The 16,911-nt window shown below is 42.0% G+C and overlaps 2 protein-coding genes across 9 annotated transcripts in view; one reads left to right on the top strand and one right to left on the bottom strand.

The window, feature by feature from the left end:
• Positions 1–182: 182 nt before the first annotated feature.
• Positions 183–13,514, bottom strand: LOC105280283. 5 transcript variants are annotated; one of them, XM_020031942.2, is made up of 20 exons: positions 13,159–13,514; positions 9,652–9,778; positions 8,946–9,031; positions 8,341–8,602; positions 7,931–8,060; positions 7,701–7,852; positions 7,319–7,594; positions 6,864–7,175; positions 6,502–6,594; positions 5,502–6,180; positions 4,806–5,216; positions 4,274–4,455; positions 3,297–3,475; positions 2,841–2,989; positions 1,990–2,136; positions 1,735–1,824; positions 1,211–1,586; positions 929–1,101; positions 617–760; positions 183–482 (listed from the first exon to the last, which is right to left on the bottom strand). In XM_020031942.2, the coding sequence occupies exons 2-20, from the start codon at positions 9,725–9,727 to the stop codon at positions 275–277; spliced, it is 4,125 nt and encodes a 1,374-aa protein (XP_019887501.1). In that variant the 5' UTR covers positions 9,728–9,778; positions 13,159–13,514; the 3' UTR covers positions 183–274. The 5 variants fall into 5 exon arrangements, with proteins under 5 accessions (XP_019887501.1, XP_011338996.1, XP_011339015.1 ...); XM_011340694.3 differs by having other exon boundaries at positions 4,806–5,219; positions 13,159–13,513; XM_011340713.3 differs by having other exon boundaries at positions 2,850–2,989; positions 4,806–5,219; positions 13,159–13,513.
• Positions 13,515–15,800: 2,286 nt separating this feature from the next.
• The window catches only part of LOC105280265, an 85,984-nt gene continuing 84,873 nt past the window's right edge, over positions 15,801–16,911 (top strand). For 2 of the 4 annotated variants that reach the window (XM_011340641.3, XM_011340631.3), the window contains exons 1-3: positions 15,801–16,009; positions 16,283–16,355; positions 16,507–16,889. In XM_011340641.3, the coding sequence (XP_011338943.1) occupies positions 16,340–16,355; positions 16,507–16,889 (399 nt within the window). In that variant the 5' untranslated portion in view covers positions 15,801–16,009; positions 16,283–16,339. Of the gene's footprint in view, positions 16,010–16,282; positions 16,356–16,506; positions 16,890–16,911 lie in introns of those variants that run through there. The other 2 variants (XM_011340650.3, XM_026971966.1) reach the window with 2 other exon arrangements.

The following is a 16,911-nucleotide window of genomic DNA, read 5'->3' as shown; positions in this document are numbered from 1 at the left end:
GAAAAAGTAAATTGTCTGAATTAAATTCTCTTGGCAAAGTAATAAAAATAAATCTAGATTATTCAGATTCCAGAAATCGAAAGATCGTTTGATAAGTGCTTGACAGTCGTTAGCAGTGTAATTGGCAGTGGATTGTTGACTAGCGGCGGAATATATCGTAATTGATACTGATTTGTCATGAATTTTGTGGTGAGTCGGTTCCGTAATGCGTTTATTAGACTACTATAATACGATTGCTCGTTTAGCCTATGCAATTTTAAGATTTCCTCGCGCACTATATAAGATGAAAATTGTCGTTGAGGGTTGATTTCGCGATGTTCGAGCAACGAGTGACCTCGAAGAGAGAGGGATCGGTGTAAATCGGCTCGCTCGGGTCGAAACCACTTCGTCGACCGGTGGATAATCCTACAGCACCCTCGAGAGCAGTGGACGACGAGGCGAGACGTTGGCTAATGGCGTTGCTCATTGATCTCGAGATAGACCTGGTCACAAACACGAGCGTTACAAATTAAATTGAATAAGTTACTAAATTACTAATATTAATAAAACTACTAATATTAATATAAAAATTACTAATAGTAATATTCGAATTATGCAATTACTTTTAAATACTTACGAGGCCTGAAATGGTTTCTGAAGACCTGCTCTCATGAAAGAGAAATTATTGACCCGACTACTGTAAGGCTCGTCGGAGTGACCGCTGCGGCTGCAAGTTTTGTCGAGTCTACGATTCTTCATGATCACGGAATAGACGTATTTTCTGAAATAATGAATTAAATTAATTGATCTTGCATTATGCTAGCAATGCAAAAGAGCTTACACGCTTTTCGTTACATATTTATCGATTATCTAATTTTAGGCAGCTTTCCTAAATACTATCATCACACAATTGAGGACAAATTGTCAAAAGATAAAATGTAATCTTTACCTGTAAACGAGCATAGACAGGAGAACGACTGAGGCGAGGAGGACGACGAGGATTCCTACCGCAGTAACCAGCCCGTAGTACTCATTCTGCGTTATACAAATATTTTCCAGCATCTTGGTTTGCTTCTCGACGACGCTTCTCTCTTGCTCGATGTCCATTCGCGAGTCGAGGACCTGCCGGAATACAGATAATGCATTTGATCGTGCGGACTTGTTTGCACGGGGACAGGGACGACGTCCTTTCTATTTTCCTCCACTGAAATGAAAACGATATATCTACTACCTCTATCATTTCTCTAACGTGCTCCTCCTCCTCGTCCTCCTCATCCTCCGGCTCGTCCTCGACCTCGGTCGCGTTGAAAATCGTCGCCGACGCGTTATTAACGTCACCGTCCATCACGGTTATCGGCGACACCTCGTCCTCATCTGCTACAGTGTCGTTATTTACGTCCCTTCGTCGTCTACCAAAGGACGGCTCGCTTCTGCCGGTACCACCGGAGCAATACGCCGGCTGGCAGCCGTCGCGGCACGTTCGCACATTCGCCTCGAACACCAGGAAATTTGATTCGGGTATTTTGAAGGCGTTGAAGCGGGCCTCGAGGCTGTCGCCGTCACGAAGGCGGTCCAGTCCCGGGAACACGTAATTGTCCACTGGGCAACTGCAGAAATTTTCATTTCGGTCATGCGAGGTATCTTTGACAATCGTTCTTTTCGCGGAAACATTATTTCAAATTTTTTTATATTTATGAAATATTTTTAGCGTAACGTATCATATTTTTGCGTGAATTATTGAGAGATTTATTGTACCCGTATCTGTCTATCAATTGAACGCTTCTGCCGGAATAGGGGTCCCTTGCAATAACGTTGGTAGCGAATATATCCGTCACATAGTTGTATCTGCGAAAAATAATAATTACGAGCATCAAAATTTGAACGCACAGTAATTATAGTATTAATGACCGGAAAGTCCGTGCGGATTTTTTTAACAAAATTCAAACGCAACAAAACAAAAAAGTCCGCACAGATTTTTTGGCCAACTCAACATATATAAAATAAGATTACCCATCCTGAGCTTCAAGTCTGAAAGTGAGAGGATCACCAACAGCGATGGTGGTCGTAGGTCTACCTTGATAAAGGATCATCAAACGTACTCTGGAACTCAGAGTGTTTTCCGCTGGGAGATATTCGATGGGAATGGGAGACCCCGATCTGCACAGCGTACGTGAGTTCCATTAGCGAAATTGGAATTACTTGATTGCCATTGAATGATGCAGAAGATATGAGAAATAATAGCATAAATTATCATTTTAATTATTTTTGAATTTTGGGTTTACTATTTTAATTATTAAAAATCCCAACCAGTATGAGCCATCTCTCAGATAAAGTAAATTGCAGTTAAGATTGTATCATTTAATTAATAATATAAAATTGCAAAGTATCCAATATTAATTATTATTAGTAACTAGTGTGCATAATACTTTTGAAAGATATTTGAGATTAAATGTGCGATAAAAGAAATTGCACGAGCGTGCTTGCACCCACATATTTGCGTACGCGAGATTTATATTAACATAAAGTAATAAAAATTAGAAGATATAAAGAAAGCTATAAAAATTCTTGGAACAATAATAATTAATCATATAAATGTACAATACCTGTACAATGATGAATGTGGAGAAACTTGCTTAAAACAAAATTTTGCCAAAAAAGTTATTCGAAAGATTTGATTTGATAAAATTATGAATTATACGTATCATGAAGTATTATAAAAAATTAAAAATCATATTAAAATTGTAAATATTCAAAGATTCTTCGAAACAAAACTCAATATTTATCCTCGTGAATATTTACAGCATTTAACGCGTTAAAGATCGTACTGTCGGTGCAAGACACGACATCTCGATCGATATGACCTGGCATACCCGGCACCGATGTAGCCGGATGTGACGACAGCTTCGCCAGGCCCCCGAAACATACACGTCAGGTTGAATCGCTTGTCCCGTCCGGTTTGCACGTAGTCCGAAAATTGCACCACCACGATGTTCGTCATCGTGTCACCGTACTGCAATCATTTATGTCATTAAAAGATTTATTATTACGTTCATCATTACCGTTAGATATAGCACATCTTAAGCAGCGAGCAAACTAGTTCATCAATCAATTATTCGAAAGGGGGACCGAGTTGTTATAAATCGAGCGCTCCGTATTTCGTTAAAGTCACCCCCGTGAAGCAATTTCCGACGTCAATCACTTAATGAGAACTTCGGGGTTCACGAGTTGGCGTCGAACGACGCAAAAGTTTTTAGCGTGGATTAAATCGGAGATTGCTCGTGGATATCAAGCTGTTAAGCGGAAATTGCCGCTCTTACTCGCTGTGTGCCGCACTCGGGGTATCCCTGAGGCCCGCTGATACGAAGTACATTCACGGTGCCGCCGTTCCCGCGGAAAAAGCACCGATCGTAGTACCCGTACGTGTAAATTCGCCCGATGAATCCCTCCGGCGTCCTCAGGGTAAACTCCATCCCGTCCTCGCTACAGACTTGGCTAACTGCAAGCGTAACAACACAGAATGTAATTCGTCGGTGCATCCGGCACAATTTCCGGCAGAAACGAGATCTGATACGGACTTAATTAAATCGAAATTGGTGGTCAACAGAAGAACTTATTGGAAAGTGACGGCGGTAACCGTTGAACTCTAGAGGAGATATGTAGATTCGATTGCGCCAAAACACGCGTCTGATGCTAAGCACGTTTAACCGTATTGCTTGTTCATTTGCATCTGTTAAGATTGAACAGGGACGGGGAATTGCTGATCGGGGAGAGTCATAAAAGTGTGTCACGTACACGCGGTCGATCCTCTGAACGTGAGCTGTGCTGGGATGTAGGTGATGGGTTGGTTGCGTTGGTTGCGACGTATGAGAAAGAAGAAGAAAAAGAAGAAGAAGAAGAAGAAGTAGATAGAAAAAAACGCAGCATTAGATTTATTTCATAAAGGTAAAGTGTAACAATCCTACAACGTTATATGTACAATAAATAGTACTAAAAGTCGATAGAAAATAAATATAGATAATATCGATGCACGTCACTTGCAAGAACATTTCTAAGAAATAAGTATTTCATTTTTTACGGGTCGATTCCAGAGTGGATCATCATTCGTCTCACGTGCTTTTAGTTATTTCTTGTAGATAATAACACGATGAGGAATTCTTGATGAACGTATAAAAAGCAGATCTAAGAAGGGATTTCACTTGTGTTTCGAAGGTACGTTTTACATCGTTCTCCACTCTGGTTCCTAATGCCTCGTACCCGTTTCACGACTCTCATTTCTCGGCGCCTTGGCGCTTACCATCCAGACATTCCCCATCCGCGCCCTGCCGACCGTTGTTCCTCTCGTAGAAGTCGTAATCGGACCCGGTCTCGTAATAAACCGGGTTGCCCATGTCCATGTCCCTCGAGTCTCGATCGCTGAGCTCGCAATTGTCCCTCTCGGCCCCGTAAGGCGCAGCATACGACCGGTAATTGTAGGATCTGCAAATGAGGATGGGAATTTGCGAATTGCCGTGTCCGATCGATCACGCAAACAAACACTGTCGGATCATTCCTAATTTAATTTCCAGCCGGCCAGGTCTCGGGCAGTTGCTGAATCAGATGTCGGAATCCGACGCGTTAACTGTGCTAGCGTAGCATTATTATACGATGCTCGTTCTCTTTCTCTCTTCCTACTTATATTTTCTTCAAATTTATTATTAATTTCCTGTTTTGTATGATATAGGCAAAATTAATTTTATGCACAAAGAAGTTAATAATTTATTATTAATTATCTCTAATTTTTTGTCAGCTTTATAAACTTGCAAAAATTATAAGAAAGTTATCATTACCTGCAAACGAAATCTCTGGCGTCAGTGCACTCCCGTTCGCATTGACCCTGCGAAGAGGCAGTGGTGTATCGTCTGATAAACGGCTTTCGCACTCTAGTACGAGATCCAACTTGTCTGAAATTGTCCTGCTCGTCACATCTGGATACCAATGGGGGTCTACCTATGATTGGGCCACCCGCGGTCCCGAACGGACGAGTATTGTAGACACCACCTTCGCCTACATATCCTCCACCCACGATTCCGCCGCCGTCATTACCATATCCTCCTCCGCCGTATCCTCCTCCAACAAGAGTGGGTCGCGCCGGGCCGTAAGGCCCGCCATAGTGAGGTCGCTCGGGACCGTGGCTTTGAGGACCGCGAACGTCGTCGACAAACCCGTGCGGGTACAATCCGTGTCCTCCTGACGGATACCTGCTATTTATTGAATCAAAGTGTAACAAAGTGTATTGTTTTTTCATTTTTACTAGGTTTTAAATATTATAAAAATAATATTCAATAATATATTCACGAAAATAAAAGAGCTTTATATAATTGCACTTGTCTTAAACAAGTCTAGAAATTGAAATTTAGTTTTATGAAATTTATTTTTATAAATTGATATCTGAGAAAGAGAAGAAGATATAATATATCAGTATACATATATAAAATAATATTTTACCAATATTCTATTGATTAAAATAACTGCTAGCAACTTACCGATTAGAATCCTTATCAGGATATCTGCCACTGGCTGGATATCGATCGATCGGCATTCTATCGCCGCCTAACGCTGTGGGATATCGATCCAATGGATCTTCTGGGAAAGGATACCGATCGATCGTGTTGGGATACCGATCACTGATGTCTGTGGGATATCGGCTTGGATATCGCATACCGTGCATCATCATGGGATAACGGCCATTCATAGGATACCTATCGAGACTTCCGGAATCAGGATATCTATCGATCGGGTGACGATCTCCTCCTCTGATAGGATAACGATCAGATATGGGATAACGATCTGAGTTTGGGTAACGATCTGAGGTTGGGTAACGATCTGAGGTTGGGTAACGATCTGAGTTTGGATACCGGTCTCCAAGTGGGTAACGATTTCCACTAGGATATCTGTCAGGATACCGATCGCTAGGGTATCGATCCCCGTAATTGTCCGAATCGTCTGGGTACTGTCCAGGATATCTGTTGTCTGGATATCTATCGTCCGGCAAAGGACGACGATCGGGATACCGGTCTGGATAACGGTCGGGATATCGATCCGGGTAACGATCTGGATAATTATCTGGATAACGACCCGGCATACGATCCGGATAGCGATCGGGATAGCGATCGGGTTTTGCGCTGCTTGGATATTGTCCCTTGTCGTAATCGTCCGGATAGCCTAAACATAAAATTCGAAGTGATTATTTTTGTCGGAATAAAATATTACCGGATTGCAATTTCATCTCTATGTAAAATTAGGTAATCAAATCTATCTTATAGATTTTCAATAATTTCGATTTCTGAATAGAAATATACTCTGATTGTAATAACATAATGTTTAGACTTGTAATTGGCTCTAAGTTAGATATACATGTTCGTAATCTTGTTCTACGCGAAATTAATTTACGCGGTCACTCAGCGATTCTATGAATAATTGCACGACTCTATGCAACGTCGGTGTATACGACATTATAATAAATTAATAAAGCAATTCTCTAACCGGGTCTTCCCAGCGAGGGTCGTCCGAAGTTCGTGTCTTGTCCCAGAGGATCCGGTCTATATCCAGGACCGTCGCGATCGCCATCATATTGATCTGTCAGTGGTACAGCAGCGTTTTAAATTAAACATTGAATGCATTGAACACGTAGCGGTAGTGCAAAAGACTCGTCAAGAGAAACAGAAGAGAAGAAATAAAACTAATTTAAAATTTTACAGCAAACATAGAATAATTCAGCAGAAAGTTTATCATCTAAACGTCGCGACAACGAGAAGACTCGTCACGTTGCGACATTTAGTAACTGTTCATCGATCTCTTCCCTCATAGTGGAGTCTCTTAAGTGCTTAAATTAATTCAACACGCACGCATAAGATTCTCATAGTAGTCGTAGTCGGCGTCGTAGATGATCCTGTGACCGTCCCGCTGATTAAACCGGCTCAATCGGCAGATGTGATAATTCTCGGAGTAGACGGCGCTGCGGCACTGAAAGCTCGTCTGTCGCAGGCATTCATCCAGGCATTCGCTCAGGCTGCGACCGGTGATCTCTGAATGAAATTCGCCGCTGAGACGCGAGTGCCGGTAACGCTGAAAGGCCGTATCGGGTCGTCGGCCGTCGGAGAACATGTGCGACGTCGAGCTGCTGTCCGGGTATTCAGAGCCGCGCGCTAAGGACGGATCTACGCTTCGTAAGTAGGCATTGATAACGAGTCGTGAATTACCAATTGATCGATTAAAGATCCTGCATTGCGTTAGTGTATGTACAGCATGGCAAGCATGAAGGACGTAATTAATAAATAAGAAGAAATAAAATCTCGCTCACGATTGTCTAAGCAGACTAGATCGTAAAAGTGATGACTGGGACTATTGCTGAGCCCAATGTCGTCCTTCTGCGAGACGGAGTCTTCCTCGGAGATGACGCAGTGTCGGGTCTGCTCGTCGAACTCTACGCTGCGGCAGAAATACTTCTCCGCTCTGAGGCATAGCGCCTGACACTCGTCCAAAGTGAGATTCGTGTATATGTCCACTTCAAACGGGCCGCGTAGACGTTTGTTCTCCTCTTTCACGAACACCGCGAGTCCGTCGCATCGTCGCTCAGCTGAAAGATTATAGTGGAAGTTTCTTCGTTATGATATTCAGCATTGCAAACAGCTGTATGTGTAATAGTATTATTTATATAATAGTTGGAAATGTTGAAAACGTACCATTGAGGCAAGTATTCTCCAGGTAATCAGAATTCGGATCGTCCTCCAGCAACTCGGGGTGAGTCCTTCTGGTGAAACGGCTGAGGGAACAACTTCTCAGCGCAGTGTCGTACGTCGCCGACCGGCAGACGAAAGTGAATTCATTGAGGCACCTGGACAGAAAATTATCAAATGGTAAGTATTTCTTTCATGACACACGTAATAATAATTTTGAATCGCTGTATACGCACCTGTCCTCGCAGTCAGTCCTGTTAGCAGCGCTGACTTCCTTGATGTCTGTCAGGGGTAGCTTCAGCTTTTTCCTCGGGTGCCTCTCGAACACGTAACGACGATTCGGACATTCCCTTTCTATTCTGTCGGCTGAAACAGGCGATAAAGTCAATTTTTAGAACAATTAAAAAAAAAGGAAGATAGGATACAGTAAAAAATTTGTAACATTAACAAAGATTATCTTTCGTGGACGTTTTTACAAAAACTTTGTTCGCAAGTCCAGTTAAGATCGACAACAAAAGAGAATAAAAGGAAGGATACCGTTTCAATTTCTCTGATGGACGAGCACGTGAACACGGCTGGCATTTCAATTAGTGCAGAGCGGTGCGATGCAACGATATTTTTCCTCTATTCGCGAGCGGATACTTACACGCCAGGCACACCTCAGTGAAGTGCACGCTGTTCGGCACGAGCATGAGATTTCCAATGCCCTCTGGCTGCGCCTGTTCCCTCGTTAAATAGCAAGTACTCTCCTCGTACTCGGCGGCACCGCTGTAGGAGGCAATTCTGTTGCCGGGCTGGAAGTCGAAGCTCGTGCAGGTGCGGACCAGGTTGGTCGTCGCCGTTCTGTCGCGCAGGCAAAGCTCTTGACACTTCTCCAGCACCCTAAACGGAGGCGCCGAGTCTCGTACCTATCGCAAACCGGAGTTCTTTAGTGTCGAATACGTTTTTAACAATTTCACTCTTGTGCATTAATTTCTCTTGTACCGTCTTGCTTCTTCCGCGGAATAGTGGAATATATATTGCGAGACAATATATGATTTAATCGCATTTCTAATGTAAAACAACGCGAAATTAAAAAAATTGCAAAATTAAAAAATTTCTAATGTAAAAGTACGCAAAATGTAAAAAATTTGCAAAAGTAGAAAATTAAAATCAAAATGTTATATGCAAAAGATAATTTAATGATGAGCAACTTTTGCTCTTAATGATAATAAAATGCAATGATGAAGTATATTCAGAACGCGGTCTTACCACATCATCATCGAATCCCTGAAGCTGTTGATCCGGAAGTCTCTCGTAAACCACCCTGCCCAAACCACCGTTGCAGGTCGTTTGCGCTGAAACAATGGTTTTCTCGTTAGCGATTGTTTGTCGGTCAGCGTCTATTTTATTATTTATACCGTTTCGCGCGGATTATTATTTCCTTTCCACATAAAATTCAGGCTACTTCCTCTAGTCGGCAAGCGCGAACGCGCGCATTTCGATATTATCAACGCGATATTTTCGTGCCATAAGTGGCACGGATAGCGACACAATGGCGACCAACAGTTTCGCAAGTACAACATGACATCGTTCCACTTGTACTCCCTCGACTTGCTCGTTCGTACGTTCGCAGAACAATTTACCTATATGCAAATTCCACCTAGTGTAATGCGCGTTTTTAAAACCGTGATACAATCGCCATATCAATTAGAGAAACCTAGATTTTTTTGCAAAGTTTCTCGTTCCAATTCGAAACAAAGATCTTGATTTGAAATAATCAATGTTGATTATTTTAATCGTTTATATCGATCATCACGCAACTTAGAATAAATTATTGATGAAACGAGATCTCTGATCTTTCCCTTTTCTCAAAATTTTTGTAAATGTATTAGAAAATACGCGAATAACGCATATATTAATTAATACATATCTTTTTTTAAAAAGGTTTAGAATTTTTAATTTAGCGTAAACTTACCATTGACCAAGGACTGTAATACGATAAATATCCAGATAACTGGAAGGATACTAGTTGATCTGCGAGTTCTCCTCATCGTGATATTCAAATATCCAGAATACTATGTCATGCCAACTGCTACTGAGATCTGAAAATGAGTTATTAAACCTTTAATACATAAAAGAAAAGGGAGATCCCTTTGTGCATGGAAAAAGCTATGGTTATTGAAACCGTTCACCTGATATTACTCTTAATGTAACGCGTTATTGCATGTGTGCGTTATAGTGATATTAAGTTACTTTGCATTATGCTATGTAAAATTTTACGAAGTAAGAATCAAGAACACTCAGACAGGAATGTTCTCGCCTTGAAAAGGGAGGAGAAATTTAATTTAAGCGAGTAAGGAAATGCTCTTTTAAGGGGTAGCTTTCTATTGCAATTTAAGAATGCAAGAGATCTCGGAATTATTTACACGGACTCTGAAAGGAGAGTATGGAAAGTTACATATTTTCTACGCGTTTATTCTTTCCGTAAAAAACATTTAATATTGGATAATTGAATCCTTTTTTTTTATACGAGATAAAACATACTTTATATCGAACTTGAGTGACACTTATAGAAGAGATCCCGCGCATAAAACAGAACTGATAGTGTAATTTCAATAGGTGTTTCGGAATCGTCGAAATATTTCTTTCCGAATTTCCCTGGGGGGGGGACAGATGCAATAAACTATTCAGTTTTTACGTCCCGCGCGCGAAAAAGGGGACGGCGCATGAAAAATTGAAATAAAGATAAAGCTACGCGAGAACCATTTGTTCGGGCCGGTGGACGTTTCCACGTACTCGAGATACGTGGGGACAGCGCGTACTAGAGTTTATGGGATTCCTGACGAGCACTCACCCTGAACATTTCCACACACGCGTACCCTGCCGTGTACGCACGCGGCTGCCAAAAGACCAGCACACGCCTGTAAGGGCAACGAAGCGTGCTTCCAACTTTCAGGCATTACATTATTAGCCGGTTGCCATTATCTGCCTGGTTATCGTAGGAGAACGGGTTCGATCATCGAAAACGGGAGAACGTACAGGGTCATCTCATACGCTATCCTCGGTAATTTTCCCACCCCGTGATATCACCGACAGAATGAGAAATGTGAAAGAGATATCGATACATTACAACGCAATATCCTTATCTAAAGCGCTATTCTGCACTCACGATCCTCTTTTCTCTACTTTTCGCTCTTCTACAATTTTATTTTTATATTTTTATCAATCGCGAAATTGGAATTGAAATTCGAGTAACAACTCCGTTTCACTTCAATCTCAACCCTCTGCATAAAATAAATAATATTTCGCTTTTCAGTGAATTTCTGAGAAGCTCATAAATAAATACATATAAAATGCGCATAAAAGATAACAAAAATTTATAATTAAGGATCGTGAATCGCGGTAAATACGAAAGATGATGCATACATTCAACTCGCGATCTGCACTGATGACGTGCTATTTGATTCGATGATGTTTGACGGGCGCTCAAGCTGAACGGGTGCTTACAATGATGCTGCGATGCGGGCCGCTTATCGACAACGTATAATAAAGAAAATGTGATTATATCGAAGAGGGGAAGTAATTCATGTTTACTCGTCGATGCGTGCTTGCTGTTGGCGACGAGTGGCAATTACTGCAGCCATGGCTCGTTCGCAGATTGCGCCCCGTCGGTGTCTCACTGATGTTGTGCAGCGACAGTGCTTATTAATCGCGTTATGGTTTATCACCCCGGTAATTGCGCCTGTCACCGACACCGCGGTATAAAAGCTCATTCTGATGTTACCGCTGCTATCGGCTGTGGGAGAAAATTACGGTGCCCGTTCGTTATAATTCGCAGAATATCACGCCGCGCGAAATTGCATTTTCTGTAATTGTCCCCGCCGGATCGCCGGATTTATGACGTGCTGCTCGTCGTATGCAAATTGTTTCGAGAAATTATTCGGATTAAGGTAATTAAATATACCGTAGACATATAGAGATTAAAGAGCTGATGCGCTCGCTCGAAAACGCTGCGGACACCGCGAATAGCTCTTTGGAAGGAATGTTGAACCAATGAAACGTACATTGCTTTCTGAGATTAATCTCTTACCTTAATTATTTCGTTATTTAATCATGCAATTATTTAATCTTGATTTGACATTTCGTTTAATTATTTACTTTGCTCATTATTGCGCACGAACATTTGGTAACGGCAATTGCAATTCAATTATTGCGATATTAAGTAACAAAGAGTTCTCAAGATATCGAAAACAGTCAGTAAGTTTCCATTTAACTTTCGCCATCAGCAAAATTCCTTTACTTTTGTGATTTAATACAAACATTTGAACGAGAAAGTTTTGAAGTCATCGCAATCACAAAAACAGTGCTAATTCCGCTATTTATGTAGCGGATGCAAACAGTTTGAAGACCGGTGATTGGATGAGATTCGCAATTTGAGTTTGGGAAAGCACCGGGGTTTTTTGAAGGCTTACTTTCTGCGACAGTTTGATTGTGAGCTTCCACCGCAGAAGAGCCATTGTATCTAGCTATTATATTCTGGTGCTTTGAACTCTGTCGGGGACGGCATTGTTGCGTGCGTACCCGTGTCGAACCGGGAATGAATTTGGTCATTGTTGTGTGACGTTGATGTTAATGGAACGTTCGCACGCAACGACAAATTATTATCTGGTAACCGCGCCATGCTAATTCACGTAGAGAATTAAATTTCGAGCGAACGCGCGTCGCGCGAGGACGACGCCGATGGCGCGCAAACGTTTCAGAGCTCGCGGCTGATAACTCCGCTGGAATTGCTGAAACCACCGGCGGCATTGAAAATTACTGCAAACGCGATCGTGCGTACATGTGAAAAATCGTGGAAAATCCGCGATCTGCACTCATATCTCACGATTGCGTAACAATCATCTGAGTAGGTAATTGTCGTAATTATGTCCATATGGAAACAAACGTGCTTCAACGCGTTAATTGCCCTACGCGATGCGTCATTGCGAATAATTAATTAAGATTCCAGGCTGTTGCGGTCATGCGAATGCGCTTATTTTATTCTTGCTCCTTACGTGGACATATTTGTGCAATTTGTGCAATGTGCTCTTTGGAAAAATCTCTGTGTTTCTCTTTTCTTTGCTGCAGTAACATGTACTTTCTTTTATTTAATAAATTTTAAATTTAATCAAACATGTATGTTTATCTAAAGTCTGATTAAAAGAAAAAGTTGTATAGTCTTAAAAATAAATTATCATGTAATTTATTACGTTAATTTATTAACATATTCTTCTCGAGAGAAATTAGTGAGAGTTACAAAATGGATGAGAAAATTCACCCTCTTAGGCGCTCGATCAAATTTGCAAAATTATAATTAACGCGATTAATATTATTAATCATCGCTGAGCATCGAATTGATGTGCAATTCATCCAAGTACAAAGATCGCTGACTTGACTTGACGCGGGAAAGACTCGTTAATCAAGAAAGAGGAAGATGTCTTACCCAAGAGGGGTGGCTCTCGCCGAGTTCTTCGCTTCTTTCTCAAGCTCTATCTTTCCCCGACGAGATCGCAGCTGCGGCAAAAAGCGAAGGGCGAGGAGAGATGCGTCGTCGCTTCGAGCCCTGTCCGATGCGTTCCTCGTGCTCCTCCGCGAAGTGCGATGTCCGATCGCCCGAAAGGGAGGCGTGCGAGTGTACCCCGAAATCACGCGTGCGACGCGAGTGGCACCCGTAATCAAACTGACGGTCAAAATCGGCGGGAGGTGCGGGAATAATGGGCAGGCACCTGTGCACCGAGAGGTGGAGAGGAAGACGAGAGAGCAAATCGCATGGATCCTCGATGAATGGTCCCCGCATAGACGCGCATAGGCCGTAGGGGGCCCATAGGGGACAACGCGGCGCGCGGATAAAGCGCGGGCAGGTGGAGGGCCCCCACGTCCGAGTTCTGGCCTTGCGCGCGGCGGAAGTGGACCCATTGTGTGTCCGGTTTCCGTGGGGCCATCCGGGAAAACGGGCGACGCGTGGTCGCGCCGTGTCGCGCCGTGCGGGGACCCCCCGACATGCGTACGACACGCTGCAACGTGAGGGGGCCCGTGAGACCGTCGGCTCTCGTCATCGGGACTGACTCGCGGCGGAATCATGGATTACAGACTCCCGGCCGAGGTCAAACAGGACGTGATCGCACCGTCATCGTCCACGAGAAGCATCCAGCCGCTTAACGATCGGCTGGATAAAGCGCGGGGTGGCTCTCGATGCCGGGGGGCCGTGATCTTCTGTCCATTCGTATTAGATGCTCGTATATTGAACATGTTTCTCTCATGTGTACAAGCACTGTTATGCAAATGATTTAATTTTCTTCGGTTTTATAGAAATCATTTTTCAATTTTACAAACAAAAGTTATAAATATTTATAACTGAAGATATTATTTGGACATCATGTATAAAAATATATCTACAAGAATGTATAATTTGCATAGAAATTAATCATTCTTATTAGTTTCACTTATTTTTGCATTAATATTTAATATTTCTAAACTTTGTGATTACCACTCTTTCATGCTATTTTCTAAAATAAATGTTTTACATTTTTGTTGCAAAAATATCTCGTAAATGAAGTAAATAAATAAATATATATATATATATATAAAGTTCATAAAATTTATGTAGGCATAATGTGGCACCGATAATTAGGTACTATTAAAGACTGACAGCTATAGGGAAGTTGACATGACTTTCTTTAGGGCCCAGAGGCCCGGGATAATTGAAGAGTTTTGACATTATCGATCAGTTTTTGTTGCATTAAAGATAGTTGCAGGTTTGGCCGAGTGTTTTAAGAGGATGCTAGTTATCTGTTTACCGACATAATGTTAATTACATACTTTCGAACACCTGCATGTTTATTGAATGCACAGAAATAAAAATAAATTCTTTTTCAGGATTGACGTATTCATAAATACGCAAACGGGAACGTTCGATTTCATAGCAAAGAATAAGAAATATTATGAAATTATATGTTCAATTATTATTCTTAGGGTAACATGATGTTTCACGCTATTAAGAATCGCGTTATATAAAAATTCTGCTTTTGAGGAATATAAAAGTTCCTTAAAAGGAAAAGTTTTAAGGAACATAAAAGAGGTTTCCTCCTACGCTAAAGAATACTATAGAACTCTTAGAAATGAATTCAGAGTAAAATTATAATTTTAATTGAAAATTTTATCAAATAAAAGTATAAGTAATTACCGATATCAAACATCAACGAGTTTTAATTCAAGATCGTGCAACTTGAATTATCATCCGTTGACGGCACTACATCGACATAAATAATATTTTCTATAACAATGTTAACTATCTTTAAAATTGCCAGCACGCAACAAAATATCAATAATCTTGAGTGCTATCTTGAGTGAGGCCGTGCGTCATTCCTATATTAGCCTTGGACGTGAATACATTAACGTAAGTACATAGTAACGTATTATTCTCTAGAAGACATTATTACTTGAATATTATAATAAATTGCGAGTTCGGAATATTACCAGAAAGCATACAGAAAGCGGATGTGTGTAAGTCTCAAATGTGTTTAATTAGTTTAATTAAGTTTCATCGGGATTAGAAAACATAAATTCGCTACGTAACCCCGATCTTGAGTATTTCGATATCTTTAATTATCATTTAAACATATATTTATTTTTATATAATTTATTCTATTATATTTATATAATCGAACGTAATAAAGATATTAATAATACACGAGTAACTTTAAAGCTAAACTAGAGAAAATTGACGTCAAGTTAAGTTTGATAAGAAGTTGATCGCATCGCGAGTAGAAAATACGAGACTAAATTTATAAATATATTCACAACTTCAAGAATACCTTTTACGATATGAAATATAAAATTACAGCAGAATTACGTTAAACTAACATTACTATTTTCTATATTTTCAGTAACATTCCCAGTTGATTAACGGGCCTCAATATGCGCCAATATACATAAAATGTAACAATGTAAGGATGTAATTTATGTTACACATACACATGTAACATAAATATAATATAAATTATCATATGGCCACTCGCGCATTCAAAAATTGCCGCGCTCGACCACGTGGTCGTCCGACCGACGTGCTCCGCGAGTGTGTGCTGCTCCGGATTCTCTACGGGCACACACATACGCGGAGAAAGCTGTCAAGTGCTCGATATCGCGGTTTGCTAAAGTCAGCTGACGCCAAGATGCAACTGGCCATTCGCGGACTGTAATGAGCTCGCCCGTAGTCGCGTGAGATTACTTAACAGAATCGTTCTCTCGCGGAAGGAAGGCAGCGGAAGTTCGTTCTCTCTTCGCGGGTTCGCGAGGTGAGAAATGGAAGAATCGGGAAGGAGCGTCCTTCCTCTCCGTGTCACGCAACCTCATATCGATTTGCGATACGCTCGCCCGTCGACGACAATTAATCGCCTCTCAAGGCGACGTTGCTCAACGAGAGCGAACGCCACGGACTGCTCAAGTCCGATTTTCCGAGACGCGGGCGTTCGGCCGTTTGAGGTTAAGTGAATGTGACGTTCGCGTGACACGGAACGAGCCTGACGTTCGCACGTACATTCACGGCATACTCGTTTCTCCATTTTCAGTCCGAGGAATCGGCGCACGCTTCGTTGCACCTTGAAGAGTAAAGGAAGATCATCATCATGCCGCTTAGCGCAGGTAAATACGGACGTGATCAATACGGCATATTGCGACTTTGAATTCAACGCAATTTGCACATTTTCTTACACGTAGATCGATGCCTTTTCGCGTTCATAACCTCGTGATACGGTCTCACTTGATAATTTCGTGCTGTCGACGGTATTTGCAGACGTATCCACGGCGCTCCACCTGCTGGAGCACGTGCAGGAACGCGTCGAGGACTGCGACGATCCCAAGTTGCAGATGCACACGTCCCAGGACCTGAAGTCGCTCATTTCTTTGCTGGAGGACCCGGTGTTTCGCAGCATCGTCACGATCCAGGACTCGCTGATCGAGCTGAACACCCAGCTGACGCACCACCCGTCCATCCTGCCCGGCGACTTCGATATCAACATTAGCGGACAACTGGAGCTCTCTGTTCCGAACACTCCGGTGCAACCGCTTGGCCCGAACATGTACCAAGACCTGTATCAGGACAGCAGCGAGCTGGAGGATCAGAGGGTTCCCGTCGCTCCGCTACTGCACAGCAGCAGCGAAGACACGAGCGCGCAGGTAATTTTTGCGCGCTGTTGAA

This window comes from Ooceraea biroi, chromosome 8 (assembly GCF_003672135.1).
Source record: "Ooceraea biroi isolate clonal line C1 chromosome 8, Obir_v5.4, whole genome shotgun sequence".
Classification (NCBI taxonomy): Eukaryota; Metazoa; Arthropoda; class Insecta; order Hymenoptera; family Formicidae; genus Ooceraea; species Ooceraea biroi.
Note: the sequence above shows the minus strand (reverse complement) of the source record. Positions and strands in the feature narration are given on the sequence as shown.

Bases quoted from the DNA above. Each gene is read 5' to 3' on its own strand.
- LOC105280283 (XM_011340694.3), bottom strand. From the start codon at position 9,727: ATGAGGAGAACTCGCAGATCAACTAGTATCCTTCCAGTTATCTGGATA. The intron at 7,595-7,700 runs GTACGTTTTCAA...ATAATCTTTCAG, and splicing joins GGAGAATACTTGCCTCAATG to CTGAGCGACGATGCGACGGA. The intron at 3,476-4,273 runs GTAAGCGCCAAG...TTACGCTTGCAG, and splicing joins GGATGGGGAATGTCTGGATG to TTAGCCAAGTCTGTAGCGAG.